General features: G+C 46.4%; 1 protein-coding gene across 5 annotated transcripts in view; it reads left to right on the forward strand.

The window, feature by feature from the left end:
* Nucleotides 1-22,032, forward strand: part of SLC4A11 (solute carrier family 4 member 11) — a 171,452-nt gene that overhangs the window by 106,286 nt on the left and 43,134 nt on the right. For 3 of the 5 annotated variants that reach the window (XM_063925343.1, XM_063925344.1, XM_063925346.1), the window contains exons 6-11: nucleotides 2,113-2,194; nucleotides 10,970-11,093; nucleotides 12,953-13,156; nucleotides 14,380-14,448; nucleotides 16,967-17,051; nucleotides 19,802-19,927. In XM_063925343.1, the coding sequence (XP_063781413.1) occupies nucleotides 2,113-2,194; nucleotides 10,970-11,093; nucleotides 12,953-13,156; nucleotides 14,380-14,448; nucleotides 16,967-17,051; nucleotides 19,802-19,927 (690 nt within the window). The remainder of the gene's footprint in view (nucleotides 1-2,112; nucleotides 2,195-10,969; nucleotides 11,094-12,952; nucleotides 13,157-14,379; nucleotides 14,449-16,966; nucleotides 17,052-19,801; nucleotides 19,928-22,032) is intronic. The other 2 variants (XM_063925345.1, XM_063925347.1) reach the window with 2 other exon arrangements.

Below are 22,032 nucleotides of genomic sequence, written 5' to 3' on the forward strand. Positions count from 1 at the left end.
GCCCATGTCTCCTGCGGATCCGTCAATATCCCATGGTTCTTTTGGTGTCCCCAACATCCTCTACGGACTTATAGAAAAGGATTTACCGGTAGGTATTAAAATCCTGTTTTTTACATTTCTTTGTGTTATGACATGTTTGGGAGGAATGAGAGAGAGACAGCCGCGCGGACAGATTTTTTATTTTTTTCTGAAGCAATAATAAATATGCACAGTTCCTGTGTTTACGCTGTTGTATTGGCACCACGGTGCGTGCTTGGCATAGAGATGGGGCTGCAGGATCTCCTACCAATTAGCCTCTTGTTTTCTCCCTTCATAAATATTTCTGAGGTGACTCATACACTTTGGAGTCGGGAAGATAATTCCTTCCAGCTCTGGCTGAGGTAACGCAGCTGTTGTAGTTTGTCTGACTAGGCAAGAACCCTTTATACAGTCGATGGGAGCTTCAGCACGTGCCCCGATAGATGCAGCGCACCCCTGTCATGTCTCTACAGCCGACGCAGCGAGGCCCTCGTCGTGTCTTTCCTTCGCGGGCATGGGTCAGAGTGCCCTTACTGGTTCCTTATTTTCCTTCAGAAGATAATTCGATTAATAAGTGTTTTGCTAACACACGAAGGCGGCGAGCCAATTGTTTTTACCGGCAGCCGGTGCTTTATGGCAACAATTTAAATTGTTGCCCTGTTCAAGCACGACGAGCCCCCGCTATCCCGTCACTTTAGAAGGGAGATCGGCCACGATAAACAGTGGAATCGCCCCCAATGAGCCGTGATTGACAGACTCGGGAAGTTATGCAAAGTAAAAGTAATCCTAGAATATGAAGGTTAAACCTGGCCTTTATTGGCTTTAATCAAATATGGTCTGAAACAGATGGTTCTGAGACAATTCTCAAATATGACCTTTATTACAAAAAAAACAAAAAAGCATGCATTTGCATAAGCTTTCTGTGTCTGGGGATCACAGTCTTTTAAAAAATGGCCGCCGCCCCTAGACCTCTGTTGGTAATGCAGCTACATTTTTGAAAGATACAGTGCAGAATTGCCAACGCTTGGAGAGAGATAAAGTCCCAGCCAATCAGCTCCTGTCATGTTACAGGCTGGGTTGGAAAAATTACAGTTGGCTGACTGGTTGGTACTTTATCTCTCGCCAAAGCTTAGTACATATACCCTTAAGGGGTAAGTTTGCTAAGCCTTGGATGGAGATAAAGTTGACGGAGATGAAGTACCAGCCAATCAGCTCCTAACTGACACGCCACAGGCTGTGTTTGAAAAATGACAGTTGGGAGCTGATTGGCTGGTACTTTATCTCAGTTGACTTTATCTCCTTCCAAGGCTTAGTAAATAGACCCCTTAGTCACACACATATACAAGTGATATATATCTGATTGGTTGGTACTTTATCCCTCTCCGCTTTTTCTCTCCAGGCATTGATAAATCTCCTCCTATGCAGATTAATCTTGTTTTGAGTTGATGTACATCCCAGTGACCTCCTGTGCCGCCCGTTCCTCGCATGAACCCGTCCTGGCCTGAGAGACGATGGTGTGGTTTCATGTTGGCGACATCTGTAATCATTATCATTCTTGTTAAATATATACTTGCAATAGTAAACTGCACTGTCGGACTGAGATTTTTTTTTTTTTTACTGCCCTTGGAAATGGTTTATGAGGGGAGCAGACTTTTTTTTGTTTTTCTTTTAAACTGGATTATGTCGTTTTCTGAGAACGTACGATCGAATAGCATGTAAGCCGCTATATATCGCAGATTGGCCCGCGCTGGGGTTTTGCCTCTTGCAGCTGAGCAGTGACGTGTGCTCTGCACGAGCAGCGGAGAGATTTTCATGATTCCCATCCGGTAATCTTGCAGTCCTGCGTTTATTCCTGTGCAGCGGCCTGTATGATAAGATTCTGCACTGTAAGGCTGCGAAAGGGAATTCCCAAATATCCCCTGATAACTCTGCAGGGGATCATCCGCTTGTATCATTGCCGCAAACCTCTCAGCTAATCGCCAGAACTCTGGCTGTGCCAACACATGTTGAGACTCTCCCATCGAATAAACGCACCGATGTGACGCATTGGTTTTTTTGCATAAACCTAAAACTCTGCATTTTGTTGTTTTCTAGTTCACCTCCTGTCTGATACAATTCAAGGGGTTACAGCCACGGCAATGGGAGTTCAGTACCAGCAATCCTGGCTCTGTATAATGTGAGTATGTGTCAGGAATCCTTGGTGATAATCTACTGTATATTGCTGCATGGACTGCAATGATTACATTTATGGCGACTTTACGCTGGTTTATGGTGAATTTACGCTGACTTTATGCTGTGGTAGTGGCACATTGCCGTTATATATTATGTACAGTATGTATTTATGTGTTATCTGTACGGGCGGGCAGCTGGAGAGACTCTGGGGCCTACCCCTGTATCATATACCTTCCAACGATGGTGATTTTAGGTGCGACAGTCCCAACCATTTTTACTAAAACTCCAGGGTAGCCGGGGGAATGTCACCATGGTGAATAGGAGCGTAGCAATATTGAACTTTTCTGAGAGCTGGGTTGGCCATAGCTTATTGCTTCATCCCCAAAATTGGCGTGACCAAGCGTTAATGTAACTATACGGACACGCAAATTGGTATTAAAATGTGTACGTGCGCTAAAATTGGGCGGCCCAGTCCTTGTGCTTTTGCCGCCTGAATGTGCACAAGGGAAGCTGTGTGTAAGCCATTTGCAATAAACTGGCAGCTGGGCGCCGCCATTTGATTCTCTTTTGCATGCCACTGTCCCCTTGGATGTGACACAGAACCGCTCTATATATCCCACTTCACAGCTGGGTCGTAGGGAAAACGAAATGGCTTGTGCTGGTAATTTCAATACACGGCTAAATTTCATTAATTTTAAATTTAGTAAAAACTCCATTGACCCTTTACATTTTTTTATAAATAATAAAAAAAATTCCAGTTGATTCAGTGAAAGTACAAAGAAGCCAATAAAGCTCGGTAGTTTCCTGTCCTGTGGGAGGTGGGGAAACCCTTCCTGATTCCATACTGGCAGCTGGACAACTTCCTATTATAACCATTGTACAGCTACAGACAGCCCCCTGTCACTTTCTCATCCAGATGTGTCCTCGTACATTATGGCTTTACTTGCGCCAAACGTGTTCTGTCAGCGCGCTAGTTCTTGTGCAGTAAGTTTTGCACTAAGCGTTATTTTTTTTGCAAATGTGCATCCGAATTGCAATGTGAGGCTTACAGATGGTAGATTGTACAGTTGTATTGTACATCTGTGTGCAACGGAGTCTAAATTGGGATATAAAACGCTCCAGATTTTCTTTTCACGCCAAGTTCCGCTGTTCTTCGTATACAGACTCTGTCGCACACTGATATAAAAGTGTCGCACATCAAATGAATCAGTGTAGTCCCATGCAGTGGTTTTGTTGCATCACATTGTGATTTTTAAGAGGCAGATTTGTGCGAAAAAGATGCTTGGCGTATTTATAAAACCGTATGTTTTTCACGGATATCTTTTCGTGAACATAGCCTTCATTGTGCTCTAAGTTCCGCAAATACCTTCCACTCAGTGAGGCAGATGTATTAACCTGGAGAAGGAATAAGGAAGTGATAAACCAGTGATAAGTGCAAGGTGATAAACGTACCAGCCGATCGGCTCCAATATGTAAATTGACAGTTAGGAGCTGATTGGCTGATGCGTTTATCAGCTTGCGCTTATCACTGGTTTATCACTTCCTTATGCCTTCTCCAGGTTAATACATCTGCCCCTATATTACTGGTTTAGTTACCACACAGAAAAAAGGCAAAATGCAGGTGCACACTCTAAGCACTAATAGCATTGGTAATCAAAACAAGTATAATAAACTCTGCAATGTAACGTTAAGTAAAATTCAGGTTTTTAGCATCATTTTAGGCCAAAGATATGGGCCCAGCTACCACGGCCAGGTGACCTCATCAGGTGGGTCCCTAATATTCGTAAGGCTCAAGCTCAGAGTACAGGATGGCGGTGATGTGTAACTGATGGGCAGTGCCCGGCGTGCCGCTACATGTATGAAGTATCACCTTTCTCCCAGGAATTCTTACACGCTGCAAACTGAGACCTTGGAAGCATCTTCTGCAAATAAAGGCTTGTGTAGGACAATGGGTAGCGGCTTTGTATCTGGGGAAACGATGTCACAACACAAGATAAGGAGATGGAAAACAAAATGCATTTTCATAGGTGCCATTCATTTTCTCAGAAGCTGATATCTTACAGGGTAGCTAAAGCTAAAAAGTACATAGAGAAAAACTGAGATTACTGGAAGCAGCCCGGGACCTTGTCTCCTGCACCCTCTCTACCATTATGGGTGTATTGCTTCTGATTGTCCTCTCCGTACGGCGTAACCCCCCCCCCCATCATCCTCCTCCGGCATCTCCTGCACCCCACCACTGCTGTCAGTGTGAGACCTGCGGGGAAAGTGTTGGTCTTTATTGCCCATTCTCCTTGTGTGTTTTCCACTCTCCTCCTCCTTTTCTCTCGTACAGCAGATATTAAGTTATATCATCCAGTCCGCTAGGCAGATCTTTGAAGTGGAGCTTCAGTATGTTTGGAACAAGTCGCTGTTGGAGTAGCTGGGGGAAAGGGTCAGAACTTCAGCCATGGTGCAAAATTGTTGGTGTATTCATTTCTATGCACCTGATGAAGGGCTTTGCACATTGATACCGGTGCATGCTGCTGTAGTAACCGCAGGGGTGAGCTGCGTGTTTGGTTAGGGGCTTATTCTGTGTTGCGGTGGTGAAGCAGAACATTTTCGGGGACAGATCTCCCTCGTTCTTAGGAGCCCCTGTGTACTGCAAGGGCGGCCAGAGGCTGGTGCCGGGGACTTTAGATTTAAATATAATAAATGTATATAAAATGTTGTTTCCCTGGTGTTCTAGAGGTGATCTGGAGCCTACCGGGTGTCATCTGTTCTGGTGTCCATTGGCGATTCCACATCCATGGTACGGTAGACCAGTGGGGGGATTGCAGGTGCAGCCCCATAATGAAGGGTAGACGTAGCCACTCCAGGGTGACCCCAGCCTGCCGTTGTACTGTAAGTGCTCATTTGTTGGAGGCTTTATCCTTCTCACTTCCTGAATTTGAATGAACTCGGCAGGTGCAGTGACCCAGGGCAGCCCCAGGCAGCAAAGGGCTACATAAGAGCAGGGGGAAGGGGCACAGAAGTGGTAGTAGTGAGACTGCTGCCCCGAGATCTTATTGTCCAGAAGGGACAGCCAGAGCGGATCCTTGGAGGTATTTTTATATAGTTCCTTTACAGGAATATCCCTGAGTAAAGGGTTACTAAAGTGGCTTTCTGAAACAATATTCAGTCCCTTCCATCAATGAGTCTAATGCTAAGGTCCTGGCAGAATGTAGGACCCAGGGGAGCAGGGCCGGATGTACTAAGCCTTAAAAAGTGATAAAGTGGAGAGTGATGACGCACCAGCCAATCAGCTTCTAACTGTCATGTCACGGGCCCTGTTTGAAAAATGACGGGAGCTGCTTGGCTGGTAGTTTATCACTTTCCACTTTATCACTTTTCAAGGCTTTAGTACATCTGGCCCCTAGTCCGCTGGCCTTATATCTCATTCTTTACCTGATAAGTACCTAATGTACTTATGATTCCCTAAAGAAGCTGTCCCTGGTTCGTATGATGCAGGAGGATTTTCTGGTGGCCATGCATTTACAAGATCTTCTCTTCAGTCCTTATATAGGCCTTGCTGCAGCCATTCAGAGTCCTCACCTTCAGGCATGATTCCACCGACAAATTCACAAAGATTGTTGGGAGCCTCTAAGGGGTGGATCGGAGACTTTAAATGCTCAGGTCTGAGCCCAGCTTGTAAAAGACATGGACCTCCTAAGAGTTCCTGGACAGTGCTAAACATCGGGTTTGTTTGAGCCATGGTGAGCACGTTAAGGACCCACTAGAGCGCATCTGATTTGTATGCAGCAGTTCTTTCCCAGTAGATTGGGAGCAAGGTTGCCATGTTCCCACTCTCGGAGTCCTCTAAGCTTGGTTGTATAGGAGAGGTCCAGGTTCTACCTCTGTGATGCCAACAGGTTTATCAAGTGAGGGCAGTCTCTCTCCTGTGGTGGGTGCGCATCACGCTACATGAACCACGGCTGCATCCTTTGTAGACCCTACAGACACAGGTCTGAGCCCAGCTTGTAAAAGACATGGACCTCCTAAGAGTTCCTGGACAGTGCTAGACATCGGGGTTGTTTGAGCCATGGTGAGCACGTTCAGGACCCACTAGAGCACATCTGTTTCGTATGCATCAGTTCTTTCCCAGTAGATGGGAGCAAGGTTGCCATGTTCCCACTCTCGGAGTCCTCTAAGCTTGGTTGTATAGGAGAGGTCCAGGTTCTATCTCTTTGTTGCCACCAGGTTTATCAAGTGAGGGCAGTCTCTCTCCTGTGGTGGATTTGCAATAGGTTACATGAATCACGGCTGCATCCTTTGTAGACCCTACAGACACCGGTCATGAATGCTCATTGCTTCCTGCTCTGTACGGCCAGTGGTCTTTAGAGGAAGCAAGGCCACCAGCCCTGTTCTACATCTCCAGAAGGGTGTCGTACCCCATGATGCAGTCTTTCCTAGTGGACAAGGCTCTCTCCGTCTTCGGTCATCCGACTCCATGCCTTTCAAATTACAGATTTCTGCAGTTTGAGAATTTAAACATTACCGGAGTGAAATTGCGGCAGGCGATTCTCCGAAGCAGCTGTCTGTTAGCCGACTTTGTCCTTTGTGTTTTTATACTGTTTAATTGGGTCTTATTTTCTCCCCTCCATGCCATTGTCTGCCTTTTTCTGTACAAAGCAATTGTCTTCTTTAACAGCTCTGTAAATTGACAGCTCTGCCCAGTCAGAGAATAATCTGTGCAATTTGTGTGGTATTTACTGATGGATCTGCTAGCTGTCGGCACACAGCACATTTCTGAGAGCGAGTTCTGCTTGTGGAAAACATTGTGAAGTAGAATCTCTGTTGTCTTGCTTTGTTACTGCCTGCTGAGAAATACAGGCAGGCACTTCTCTATTATGCAGTACCATCAGGGAGACGTCTGATTGGCTCCAAATTTATTCTGCAGCAGTACAGCAACCCCGAACATACAGCCAATGTCATTAAGAACTACCTTCAGCGTAAAGAAGAACAAGGAGTCCTGGAAGTGATTGATATGGCCCACGCAGAGCCCTGATCTCAACATCATCGAGTCTGTCTGGGATTACATGAAGAGACAGAAGGATTTTAGCAAGCCTACATCCACAGAAGATCTGTGGTTAGTTCTCCAAGATGCTTGGAACAAAATCCTTGCCAAGTTCCTTCAAAAACTGTGTGCAAGCGTACCTAGAAGAATTGATGCTGTGCTGAAGGCAAAGAGAGGTCACACCAAATATTGATCTGATTTAGATTTCTCTTCTGTCCATTCACTTTGCATTTTGTTCATTGATAAAAATTAAACTATTAACACTTCTATTTATGAAAGCATTCTTACCTTGCAGCATTTTTTCCACACCTGCCTAAAACTTTTGCACAGTATTGTATATGTCAGTAAATGGAGATATTATGTATGTATGTTTAAGAACATGTATGTTTGCTGACCATTGGACATCACCCTGTGACAAGGTGACAGGCGGCAGTAGCAGAGTCGCCGCACAGCATATTACTAAGTACTGTAAATAAATGTCCATTAAGACGTCCTGCGTCATCTGCTATGGACTGTCCGCAATGTTTGGGTTTTAATGTGCGAGGGAGAGATAAAAGCTGAACGTCTGTGATCATTATTCTCCCTGATAAGTTGGTAAGCAAATTCCAATGTAATGGTTTGCCAAATAGCTTGCCCCTGTGTAACGGCACTGAACAGAAGTAGCCGGGAGTCCGGTGGTGATGTGTAACTGCTGGGCAGTGCCCGGCGTGCCGCTTCATGTATGAAGTATCTCCTTTCTCCCAGGAATTCTTACACGCTGCAAACCAAGACCTTGGAAGCATCTCCTGCAAATAAAGGCTTGTGTAGGACAATGGGTAGCGGCTTTGTATCTGGGGAAACGATGTCACAACGCAAGATAAGGAGATGGGAAAACAAAATGCATTTTCATAGGTGCCATTCATTTCTCAGAAGCTGATATCTTACAGGGCAGCTAAAGCTAAAAAGTACATAGAGAAAAACTGGGATTTCACGCTTGGACGCAGCCCGGGACCTTGTCTCCTGCACCCTCTCTTCTATTATGGGTGTAACGCTTCTGATTGTCCTCTCCGTACGGAGTAACCCCCCCCCATCATCCTCCTCCGGCATTTCCTGCACCCCACTGCTGCTGTCAGTGTAAGACCTGCGTGGAAAGTGTTGGTCTTTGTTGCCCATTCTCCTTGTGTGTTTTCCACTCCTCCTCCTCTTCTTCCTCCTCATCCTCCTCCTCCTCCTCTCTCGTACATTATATATTATTGAGTTATCTCCTCCAGTCCGCTGGCAGGTCATTGAAGTGGAGCTTCAGTATGTTTGGAACAAGTCGTTATGAGTCACTGTTGGAGTAGCTGGGAGGAAGGGTCAGCCGTGGTGCGCAATTGATGGCGTATTGATGTCGAAGCACCTGACGAAGGGTACATGCTGCTGTAGTATATGCGCAGACATGCATCACACACAGCAGGGGTGAGTTCCGTGCTTGGTTAGGGGCATATTCTGTGTTGCGGTGGTGAAACAGGACATTTTCGAGGCCATATCTCCCTCGTTCTTAGGAGCCCCTGGACATTGCTGCTTGATTTAGCAGTATTTCTGTATACCTCTAGAATAAGGAATTAGCATTCATAATGTTAAGGCAGTTCCAGACAAACTGGCCATTCAACAGTTGTGGAGCACGATGGGCGTGCTGAGACTTGTAGTCCCACTGCCACTAGAGAGCCACGGGTTGTCTGCATAGTCCTACTGTTTTCTAATAGGATCGAAGCCTAGATCAGTTGATGACCTTCCTTTTTTTTCCTTTACTATTTAAAAAAACAAACTAAAAACCAGACAAAGCTCACGATAATAAAATGGTAAAACCGCTTATCCGATCTACAAGTTGGAAGGAAAGGAAGTCCAAGCCTCAGCGTTTATCCACGTTAAGAAACCTGTGGAATCTCATTGATAGAAATGTGTGAGGTCACCAACGCGTTTCAGCGATGGCACTTGAGGGCTTGTGGGTCCCTGATGAAGCCCAGGTGGTGAAACGCGTTGAGGGTCTGTACACTTTAGCATCCAGTGACAGCGTTACTAGTATTTTCTACACTATACTACTATAACAGAAGCTGATCAGTCACTACGGGTTACGTCCCTTCTATAGTTACTTGTGTGTCCAATTATATACGTTAATGTTCAGTGTTTTACAGCTTTGAAATATTTATAACTCTGCTTCTAACATCTCTGGCGACATCGTGTCTAGATAATGTATAATGTCTGGGCATTGGTTATATTTTTAAGGAAAGAAATTGCCTCCTCTCGTCCTTGCCCAGTACTTACACCGCGCTTGAATATCACCTTTAGCATTTACAAAGGGCATAACCGAAATATAAAGTGCAGATATATATATATATATATATATATATATATATATATATATATATATATATAATATATTGTAGCTGTATTCCCTGGGTGAGGAACCTAGTGCCTCATGCCTCAGTGATGTCACTGATTCCTACGGGGAGATGTACTAAGTCTCGCCGCACTTTATCTCCCTCCAAAGCTGTAGGTCGGTATCTGTCCATCTCGACCACTGATAGCCTGGAAGAAAATAGGGCGCTTAGAAAATTCCATTTCGGAAAACAAAGTGGAATAATAATATGTTGGCGCTCGGGGAGTTCCAAATAGATTACAGATAAGAGCGGAATAAACATGTTACATCGGAGCGCGCAAAGTCTCCGGGCTTTCCGTCTGTTTGCCAAAAGCGTTCAATTGCATAAACCTGGCAGTTTAGCTATCGGAGTGTCCATCAAAAAGATCCGCTCACAAGTTAAATCCCCCATATGGATCTGCTTACCGGCTAATTGTTTAGGTCTGCACAGAACAATGCGTTCATTCAGCCTCCCCTGTGCCCATCTGCTCCTGTGCACGCTCACATACACTGCAGGCTGGCGTCGGGATCAGGACGGCTTCTGCAGATCAGTGGTAATGACACAGGGACACGTGAGGTAAGTACCACGTAATAGTATTATCCGAGAAGGGGCAGAACTGCTTTGAGTCTTATGTTAAAAGTGTTCTAGTTCCTATATGTAAATAGCTACTTACTAGGGATGGCCAACGGCTATCAATGGATAACAACCATCGATGGTTAACCACCGCCATCGATGGTGGAGATCCAATGTTTCTCTGCCATCTATGCCACTAAAAAAAAACACATTTTTTTTTCTTCTTAGTGCGTGGGACACAATTCCTAGCCCCGCCCCTGATGCAACCCGCGTTGCCCCACCCCCACATCTGATTGGCCCGCTGCCCAGTGAGTAATAGAGCAGAGAGGACCATCGGTGGCCGTAACTGTCGATGATTCCCCTGCCAACCTTTTCATACCATCCAGTGAACCATCAATGGTACAATCGATGGTGACCGTTGATGGTTAACCCTCCCTTAGCCATCCTGGCTACAGCAGGCCTGGCCAACCTGTGGCTCTCCAGCTGTTGTGAAACTTGTGAAAGTCCCAGCATGCCCTACCACAGTATTGCAAATGATAACCGCAGCACAGAGTGTTTTTGGCTAAGCCAACGTGTGTGTCCTTCCTTATTCTGTTGTTCTGATAAACTGAGGCAGTACAGTAACATGAATATATATTATTGGTAGTGCGGACCGGGAAAGTACGGATAAAGCCGCTGCTAAGTGGAGTGTGCCAGGGTATTGTATGGCTTGCCATTGTACCTCATGTTATGGCGTGCCTTGGTCACTGTGCAATGTTGGCAGCCTGCAGTGACGCGGTCTCTGTATCATCCGCAGTTGCACTATAAAGTCCCTTCAGCGACGGCACGTGTGTATCAGCCGCTTGGAGAGGCCACAGAATTGGGGGGAAAACTCCTGCGAAGTGAGGTTCGTCATCCTGGTTCTAGCGCCGCCAAAAATGGTGAGTACACACCCTGGGGTGCAAAATACACACAACACTTTGCCGCGTGAGGACGATGGGTCTTATTCACGAGAAGCACCCGTATATGTGTACTGATTATTAAAGTATTATATTACAGGTTGAGTATCCCTTATCCAAAATGCTTGGGACCAGAGGTATTTTGGATATCGGATTTTTCCGTATTTTGGAATAATTGCATACCATAATGAGATATCATGGCGATGGGACCTAAATCTAAGCACAGAATGCATTTATGTTACATATACACCTTAGACACACAGCCTGAAGGTAATTTTAGCCAATATTTTTTATAACTTTGTGCATTAAACAAAGTGTGTGTACATTCACACAATTCATTTATGTTTCATATACACCTTATATACACAGTCTGAAGGTCATTTAATACAATATTTTTAATAACTGTGTATTAAACAAAGTTTGTGTACATTGAGCCATCAGAAAACAAAAGTTTCACTATCTCACTCTCGCTCAAAAAAGTCCGTATTTCGGAATATTCCGTATTTCGGATATTTGGATATGGGATACTCAACCTGTACACTTTTTTCCTGTTAAAGAACAGGTACTATTCACAGACTTTATTTTTGCTCATTTCATTTTATGGGTAAGGTAATAAACGTTATAGTTTAATAAAAATCTTTACATGTTTTAATGAAATCTACAGTAATCATGGTGTAAGTGTGACTTTTTTTCCTCCTCTCCAAATGATAATTAACCCAAGATCCAATATCTGCCAACTCCCTAATATAACGGTGCAATCCCACATAGCTTTTTTACTTTTTGCCAGTCAGTCATCCAGCTCCTCTCTGGTCATGTGACTGCAGAGGACGTATGAGGTTATGTTCTGAACGTTCCAAAGCCTTCATACTCACTGCATGTCATGTGATTGGGATACTGTGGTAATCACATGACACTTTGTAAGCTGCAGATCTTTATTGCAGCCGGAGGGGCAAATTAATGACTCATGAGCCTTTTTAAAGCTAACTAGAGTGATTTATGTTAATGATCGGCAGCAAAGTAAAGGGATTGCCCCTTATAAAATGTGTTTTTGTCATGTAACTGGGTTAAACTTATGGCTATTATAGCGTGTGATTAATCCATATGAACGTTTTCATTGTGCCCAGTTGATACTGTACTTATTTCCCTTAGTGAAATAACATTATAGCCAAAAACGTTATTAGCAAATGGAATCCATAAAATAAAACCGCTGTGGAACTACAAGTCTCAGAACACCCTGGTATTTGCATAAATACACGTTGTCCAGTTCTGTCCTGTGGAATGCTCACACCAGCAGTGCCTGGCTATTGTTAGCGAGTGGCCCAATAGCCTCCATTACTTGGCCAGCCCATTATACATTAATTTATTGAAAACTGATTACGGATACAGAATAATTCTATTATGGGTTCGATCTATTAAATGTCATCGGGATCCCGGTAGATAACCTACCAGTATAGTGTGGGAGGAAACCATTGCATACTCAGGGAGAACATGCAAACTCCACACGAACAGTCCATGAACAGGAATCAGTGGCCTCCGTGCTGTCACACAGCAATGCTAACCATTACGCCCTCCGTGCTGCCCATATTATATTATATGAACCCTGTAGCACAGATCACTCTTTGAATGAAGCGTGGCCATATCAGTGGAATATTCCAGAATGCAGCGATCAGAAACTGATAATTAGTAGTTTGACATCAAGCATCAGAATCCCTGTAAATGGCAATACGATGGACAATGTGGCACGTGTGTAGCCATGTATACGTGTAGTCAGAGTAATGGTCTGCACTGTGCGCACTCGCTCTCTCACCGCCACCTCTGTGTTCCTTCTCCCCATCGCTCAGAAAAGTACCAAAACCGCCTCGGAAGTCGGGAGGACGTTTGCAACAATGTTCTCGGACATCGCGTTCCGGCAGAAGCTCTTAGAAACCAAAACGGAAGAGGAGTTCAAGGAGGCGCTGGTGCATCAGAGGCACCTCCTGACCGTAGTAAACAGGCATTCCTCCATGAACGACGGCCACAAAGTCCACAGCCACAAACCTTTAAAGGTAAGTGTCCTTACCTGCGTGCTCCTTCGTCTCCTCTTATGTTCTGTGCTCTGAAATAAAGAGCGCCCCCCCTGACCACCGTGCAGGTATATCCCCAAAGATATCACTGTCCGTCTGCAGAGCGCACCTGCGGCAGGGTGTAGTACTGACTCTCCTCAGTCGCAGAATGTAAGTGTATGGGGTCTCCGCTGCAGTACCATTATACCAGCGGGTAGCTGTTGCCTCCGTGTGTGTTTAATCGTGACATTGCAGTGATACAGGAATGCTTTGTGAGGGGTAGGATTGATGATCTGCACATACCTGTTCAAATTACCCCCAAAAAAGAAACACATAGACTACGTCCTAAACAGCCTTGAATGTGCCTCCAGTCCACCAGATTTGCTTCAGCCTTTTCCTAGCCAATAGGCCACGCCCACAATTGTCTCCAGGTGTAATAGAGACACACACCCTGACAGCCTGTCCTTTATCGCCAGGCCACACCCACAGTTGTCCCCAGGTGTAGTAGAGACACACCCACTGACAGCCTGTCCTTTATCGCCAGGCCACACCCACAGTTGTCCCCAGGTGTAGTAGAAACACACCCACTGACAGCCTGTCCTTTGTCACCAGGCCACACCCACAATTGTCCCCAGGTGTAGTTGAGACACACCCACTGACAGCCTGTCCTTTGTCACCAGGCCACACCCACAATTGTCCCCAGGTATAATGGAGACACCCCCTGACAGCCTGTCCTTTGTCACCAGGCCACACCCACAATTGTCCCCAGGTATAATGGAGACACACCCACTGACAGCCTGTCCTTTATCACCAGGCCACACCCACAGTTGTCCCCAGGTGTAGTTGAGACACACCCACTGACAGCCTGTCCTTTGTCACCAGGCCACACCCACAATTGTCCCCAGTTATAATGGAGACACACCCCCTGACAGCCTGTCCTTTATCACCAGGCCACACCCACAATTGTCCCCATGTATAATGGAGACACACACCCTGACAGCCTGTCCTTTATCACCAGGCCACACCCACAATTTCCCCCAGGTGTAATAACGACACACCTGACAGCCTCACCTATATCACCCTTAGGTTGAAATGTGAAATCCTAATATCTTTTGCCTTTATGTATTTTTTATTTGTTATTTTCCTTTTGGGTTATTTTTGTACCTTGTATTATTGCTGGTTTATGTCTGTTTTCTTTCTGCCCCCCCCCGCCTCTGCCTCTGGAGGATCTGCTACTGTTCCCGAGTGCCGGGCCTCACAGGCAGGTCTGCCACAACTCCTTCTTCTGTCTGCTGGTCTGTGTCCGAGAGCCGTGGGCCGGCCTATCTGCGCTAGCGACCGGGGGCCGGCTGGCAGCACCTCCCGGGGGCGTCACGTCATGGGCACTCTCTATATTTCTACTGTAACGAGAGAGTCAGCAGTGGGAGCCCGGAATTCCGTGCCCCCAAGGTAGACTAACACCTGCAGGTGACCAGGTAGTTGAAGGCTCCTTGGGAAGGGACGGTCAGTCTGCTGTACCTCTGGCGAGCACCACTGGGGGGGGATACAGGTCTCCAGTGGTGGATTCAAGTACACTAAAAATATACCTAATCGCTCCGTACAAGCCAGCCGGCCCCTGGGCGCTGGCAGCGGACGAGCTGTACAGTTCTGATCTGTTGTGCTTCATTCCATCCTGTTTCTGCCGTTTTACAAAGTTCCATGCAAGCTGCCGCGATGTCACATGTCTGATAACATGCTGCTGTAATACCGCTATCCTAGCATAACGCCTGTCCACATCCAACCTGGCAGCGCTGCCAGCAGACTCTGCAAAAGCTCAGTTATAATACCATGATGCCATGCAGCGTCTGACTGACTGACATGTAATGTAACCTATGTATAATATAATATGTCTGTATCTACAATATCGGCTTGTATGAGGTATTCTGCATGTTGAATGCACATCATCCATCTCTGTGTGTCATCCGTGAAGCTCTGCTGCTGTACTTATTGCCTTGCTTGAAGTTGCAGCATTAACATAGAACCACTCGGAAGTCCGCTCTTACCAGTCTAATCCGTACTAGATAAAGGCTCATCGCTGATTGGTTGGTTGCCGCTGTCCAGTGATGTCTTGCACCAATGAGCAGTGTTGGTATATAACTCAGTGAGCACTGTCTCACGGCATTGGATGGAGAGGATTGAACACTAAGGGCTCATCCACTCAACTCCCCTCGTGTCCTATCCCAAAAGCAGAGCTCAGGGCGGCATACCCTTCCATTGTGCAGTGGCGCCTGTATCCACGCAGACCACAATAATATGGACGCCTACTATCGCTGCTTTGTCTGGGCAGAGTATAGGATCCAACATACAGTATAGATACATCTGCTACATCATTCCCTGGAGGCACTCTTGAGTTGTGTTCTATTTGGAGTGGGACCAGAATGTGCTCGTGTGGATGAGGCCCCAGGGAAATTAGAATACTGATCATAAAAATCAAAAACCACAAACACTGTGACTGGTAAGAAACCTTTCACCATAGCGTTCCGCACATAATGATTGGCTGTATGAGCACCTTCTATAAAGAACATATGTGCTCGTGTTAGGCTTTATGGGAGAGATAAAGTGGAGAGAGAACTGCCAACCAATCAGCTCATAACTGTCATTTTTCAAACACGACCTGTAACATGGGTGATAGGAGCTGATTGTTTGGCACTTAATCTCCCTCCAATTTATCTGTCTCCAAGCTTTGATAAGTCTCGCCCTATGGGCCTAATTCAGACCTGATCGTAGATGTGCTAAATTTAGCACATCTACGATCAGTCACACAGACATGCGGGGGGACGCCCAACACACGCACGGTCCGGACCGTGCCCCTAAACTGGCGGCCAAACGCTGCCGGCCCACTCCCACCCGCCCAGCGACCGCCTCTACCTCAGGCAGAGGCGATCGCAGGCGCGGAGACTCCCATCGGCTGTCTGGCATGTGCCGGCGCACGTGCAGTTCAGACCTGATCGGCCGCTGTGCAAAAACGCACAGCACCGATCAGGTCTGAATTAGGCTTTGTCTGTTGCAAGGTGTCCATGTACACAGGGGAGGGAAAACCTTGTCGTTCAAAGGGGTCTATTTACTAAGCTGTGGATGGAGATAAAGTACCAGCTAATCAGCTACTAACTGCCATGTCACAAGCTGGGTTTGAATCTTTATCTCCATCTAAGTCTTAGTAAATAGACCCCATAGTCCTGTACTGGGCCCTTTATACTGATCTGAACGTAGTTGATCACCTTATTGACTTGGTCAATATTTTATGAAAGAAGTTACCAAATTAGTATGAGGGCTTTCATCAGGTTCATTAGTCCCCAGCAAGCAACCTAATTCTGCATTTCATTGGCATTTGCTAAAATTTATACAGATTTTGACTTCCCATCACGTTGCAAGAAATATCAGTGAGCCGAATTGTGCTCTGTAGCTACTAAATGCAGCATCATCTGTTGGCTGCCGCACTACCAAAGCTAGGATAAATTTGACTCTGTGCTCGGTGAGCGATGACTTCCGATCATTTGACATGTTGCTTTGTAGACGTGGTCCTGCCTGTCCATGGTAAGAATGCAGATGGACAGGCGATGAGTGGAGAACCTTTTGAATGTGTTTACTGCGATTGGCTATGGGCTGTGTTTGCCATCTGCCGCCCTTCAGGACATCCTGTGCGCGTAGCTTCAGTCATGGTGCTGAAAGGGCCTCATTAGTCCTGTGACCTCTGTGGCAGTCCCTGTGTGAGCCGTGGTGGAGGTGAGTGGTACGGTCACAACTTGCCTCTCATTCTTTCCTTCCTCTCTCCAGCTGCAAGAATTTTTCAATGTGGGAAAGGGAATTTTCGATGACATTGCACGTAGGCTGCCGGTCTACCCCCTGGATTTCACGGATGGTAAGAGACCTTTTCTTTTCTCGCTCTCCTTCATGTAAAGTGTAGAAAGGTCTTCGTTTGGAAGCGCCAGGACGCCCCAGCGGAATCACCCTAAGGATAAAATACGTCTCTTCTGTGTAACTCCCTTTCACTCTCGTCTATGACCTTACAGCTCGTGCCTGCCACCCAATTGCAAGGGGGCAATGAGTTTAAGGAGTTTCAAATCTAGATCATAAGTGATGGAAATTGGAACAGGAGATTGGAAAGCTGACTGGCCAGTGTTGCGAATACTCTGTTGGTCCATGGCAGGGAAGCAGGGGCTTAATCTTTGGATAAGGTTCATGGTTTATAGGTCAGGCCATGACCCCATCCTCTCCTGCCTTTGAATCTGATTGAGGGCTTATTTCTCCCAGTTGTCCTAGAGATATCTCAGGAGGCCTCTCAGTCCATGACTGGGAAGAGAAACGTAAGGCTCCTTACTCAGCCTGTTTCCAGCCGTTACCAAGAGAAGATTATACGAGACCTTTGGCCATAAGTAGGGGGGGAGAGGGGTGACGAACCACGCTAGGCAGATGTTCCCTCAGCAAACCAAAAATGCCCCTTTGCTTGGGGTTAGAAAATAGGGTCCTATAGGAATAACAGCTCAGTAAGTGGTCCGTGTAATAAAACATTTTTGCCTTAATTTCACAAATTAAACCATAAAACAACATAACTGCACTAAGCCTGTAACATGGCAGCGAGGAGCTGATTGCCCGGTACTTTATCTCTCTCCACTTTCTCTCCAAGTTTTGATAAATCTCACCCCTAGTTTTTCCTGGAAATGTACTTTATATACTGCTGCCAGTTCAGTCCTCTTACCACCGTCATGTATACATTACTCAACTCACCCTCTTCTGGGTCCACAAGCAGAGCCCCCTCCGCCCTGTACGCTGTATGTAATTATGTAGTCTGAGCCCCGCAGTAATGTATATATGTACTGTTATGTTCTTGTCTGTATTATTTTGTACTTATATGCAGAGTGTTTTATGTTTCACCCCTCTGTGCGGCGCTGCGGAGCTTCTCTGATGTAACGTAACTGAACCGTGATAATATTAATAGTGATAATAAACACTCTGCAGGAATTAGCAGAGCAGCCGCCGCACCGTGTTACGAATACATTTACAATGTCAAGACAGGGAATTGTAAGTATATGCCCGGGAAAGTGACATTATTACCATGCGGATAAACAGTGGAATATAACACGGCCCACGCAGATGTTCTTCAGCTGTTCCCAGCCAAAGTAATCTGAGATTTATCATTAATTCTAAATGTGGTACGGCAGTTGCTGCAGTAAGCTCTGCTCTACCAGTTTTCCGTGCGCCCTGCAGGTACCAGGGCTAAGCGCTGTCTTTTCCTGATAATTATTTAGCTGGAGGCTGCTGAGCCAGACCTGCGGCTAAGTAGCAGTTAGTGAGTGTGTTGCTGCTGTGCCACCGGTAATAATTATGTGACCCAGTTATTGCATCTCTGCTCCTGAGAAATATCATGTATGGAATAACTGGGTCATGCAGCTCGCTCTCTGCAGACGGCACACAGTACTAATAGGCTCCCACAAGTCTTCCTCTCTACCTGTATCCATTTAATGCCTAATGGTGTCATTTTATCCTCAGGATAAGTGGTTAAGTGATTCTTATATAACCCGAGCAACTTTCACAATGACAATTTGGTCTGCCATTCAGTGATGGATGGGCCTTACATCCATAATCCCTACGGGCCTTGCAGATGATCGCATAAGCCGCTGCTTTCATCATTTAGGTCCCTGCCAAATTGTCATAGGTGTTCCGGGTCCCTTACTGATACTGGCAGACACCCCTGTGGGTCCATTGTTCCCTTTTTTGTGCATCTTGTAGAACTGCAAGTTCCATCACACCCTGCAAGCTTAGAGATGGTGTTTTGGATTTATAGTGCTAGTATTGAAGCCCCTGATGGGAAGCTTACTGAATATTTAGACAAATTGTGGAGTTAAAGAGCTCCGGGCGCGTACACACGAGGAGGGAGGGTGGGGGTGGGGTCTTTGATGCCGAACTGGACCAGAAACACCAGGGTAAAATGCATTCTCTAAAAACCACAATTGAGTGATGTAACTATATCCAGATGCACCAGTAGCATGTTCTGCATCCCATGTACTAACAGCCATGGATATGACCAATTTGTTCAGCTTGTGAAAACTAGACATTTGCTATGGTTATGGGGAAAAAACCCCATTAAAAATCCCTCCAGAGAGGGGGGTGGCGCTTTCGGACTTCCCCCTCCGCCGCATTATGGACTACTACTCCCCATCCCACAGGACATAGACTGCTTACCTGGGCAGCCCAGGTGAGCGGTCTATGTCCCAGAGCAAGGGGTGGAGGAGGTAGTCCATGACCGGTGGAGAGGTGGAAGACCCGGAGCACGCCTGCAGGCATTACTTAGATTGTAAGCACCTCTGCTAATGTCATAGGATGGGCTGGGCCTGCCAGTATAGCGGTTGGTGTATCAAGCGTAGAGAAGTGGACCAGTGGAGACGTTTCCCATGGAAACCAATCAGCATTGGGGTAGAACTTATCAAGTGCATTCTGTTAAATGATAGGTAGCTGCTAATAGGTTTCTATGGGAAACTTCTCCACTTGACCACTTCTCCACTCTTTTACTGCTTGACACAACTACCCCCATTATCCATGATGAGTACCTAACAGATGTCCCTAGTGCTGAGGCAGTAACTACACTCCACATTCATCTGCTTCTCCTCGCAGGTATTCTCGGACATAACAAGGCCATCGGAAAGTACATTACAACTATGATTTTCTTGTACTTTGCTTGCCTCCTTCCCTCTATCGCCTTCGGCTCTCTGAACGATGAAAGCACTGGAGGGGTGATTGGTAAGATTTTCTTTGAAGATCATTTGTTTTGCAACTATCAACTTGGAAGAGATTAAACAGGTGGGTAGCAGAGGTGGCATCAGGCAGCAGTGCTACTTACTTACCCACTGATGAGACGAGTGGGCGAGTAGACATCTCCTGCCTCGTTGGTCATTGTGAACGAGTTCCTTGCCTGGATTCTGAGTGGTCCCTTTCGTTGTATGGTCCTTTTTTTGACCAGGCCAAGATGATCTTTGGTTAGATTACGGAGATGCTACCTTCCAATAGACCATGACGTGTCTTATAGGGTGAACGGCTGTACGCTGCCCCAGCCTCCACTTTTAGAAGTTGTTTTTATAAGACAACGACCTTGCTGTAGACAGTGTTTCTCCGAATCCAGACAACCGCAGGAGACTTATGGAGTCACATAGATGAGCGAGTGTCTGCTCGGCCACCATTCTCGCGGTCGCTGAGTAAGTGTCACAGCTGTTTCTTCCCCAAAAGTGCAGGGCCCTCCGTCATTAAGGAAACAAGTGTCCCACGTTTCCTTAATGCTTGAGGGAGTACTGCATAAATCTGTACTTGTTTAGTTTGTTTTTTTGGAGTAGGGAGCGGGTAGTGGTGATAAGTTACACATCTTCCTTCATACCTGCTAGTGCAAAAAAATATAATAATTCATAATGAATCTCCACTATCCATCTCTTTTTTTTTTTTTTTTTTTCTCTCTCCCTTTCCTTACTCTTTTTATTTTCCCCACATCTCTCCCTTTGCCCACTCTGTAGCTGTCTCTCTCTTTGACACTCTCGCCCCTCTCGCTTTTTTGCCTTCTCACCCCTCTCTTTGCCTCTCTCTTTTTGCCTTTCTTGCCCCTTTCTCTCTCTCTCTCTCTCTCTCCCCCTTTGCCTCTCTCGCCCCTCTCCCTTTGCCTCTCTCGCCCCTCTCCCTCTTTTGCAACTCTCTCGCCCCTCTCCCTCTTTTGCAACTCTTTCGCCCATCTCCCTCTTTTGCCTCTCTAGCCCCTTTCCCTCTTTTTTGCCTCTCTCGCCCCTTCCCCTCTTTCTTTGCCTCTCTCGCCCCTTTCCCTCTTTCTTTGACTCTCTCGCCCCTTTCCCTCTTTTGCCTCTCTCGCCCCTTTCCCTCTTTTGCCTCTCTCCCCTTTCCCTCTTTTGCCTCTCTCTCCCCTTTCCCTCTTTTTTGCCTCGCCCCTTTCCCTCTTTTTTGCCTCTCTCGCCCCTTTCCCTCTTTTTTGCCTCTCGCCCCTTTCCCTCTCTTTTGCCTCTCGCCCCTTTCCCTCTCTTTTGCCTCTCGCCCCTTTCCCTCTCTTTTGCCTCTCTCGCCCCTTTCCCTGTTTTTTGCCTCTCTCGCCCCTTTCCCTCTTTTTTGCCTCTCTCGCCCCTTTCCCTCTTTTTTGCCTCTCTCGCCCCTTTCCCTTTTTTTTGCCTCTCTCGCCCCTTTCCCTCTTTCTTTGCCTCTGTACCCCCTCTCTTTCTCTTTGCCTTTCTCCACTCCCTCTCATTTTTGCCTCTGTTGCCCCCTCTCTTTCTATGCTTTTCACCCATCTCACTTTCCCTCTCTCTGCATCTCTCGCCCCTCTCTCTTTTGCCTTTTTGCCCCTCTCTTGCCCCTCCCTGTCTCTTTTCGTTGCCTCTTTCTCTTTGTCTGTCTCTCTTTGCCTATCTTGCCCCTATCACTTTGCCTCTGTCGCCCCTCTCTCTTTCTCTTTGACTCTCTCGTCCCTCTCTCTCACTTTCTCTCTGACTCTCTTGCCCCTCTCCCCCTGTCTCTCTTTTGCCTCTCTCATCCACACCCCCTCTCTTTCTCTCACCCCTCTCCCTGTCTATCTTTGCCTCTGTCACCTCTCTCTCTCTCTCTCTCTCTCTCTTTGCACCCCAGACCTCAAGTACTCCAGACTGGTCAAGTTTGTTGGATTTGTGTCTGTGGAAACAGGAGGTAATGATGACTGACCACGCACAGTAGATTAGCTCACCTGTGCATGATTATGTAAATCCGCCAAACATGACCTGTTGGGGATACCTGAGTATTACTGCTGAGAACCCCTGGTCTACAGTAGAATTATGTCCTATGTTTATTGTGTAGTATTTTCCTGTGTAGATGTAGTCCAGTTA

This window comes from Pseudophryne corroboree, chromosome 1 (genome assembly GCF_028390025.1).
Source record: "Pseudophryne corroboree isolate aPseCor3 chromosome 1, aPseCor3.hap2, whole genome shotgun sequence".
NCBI lineage: Eukaryota > Metazoa > Chordata > Amphibia > Anura > Myobatrachidae > Pseudophryne > Pseudophryne corroboree.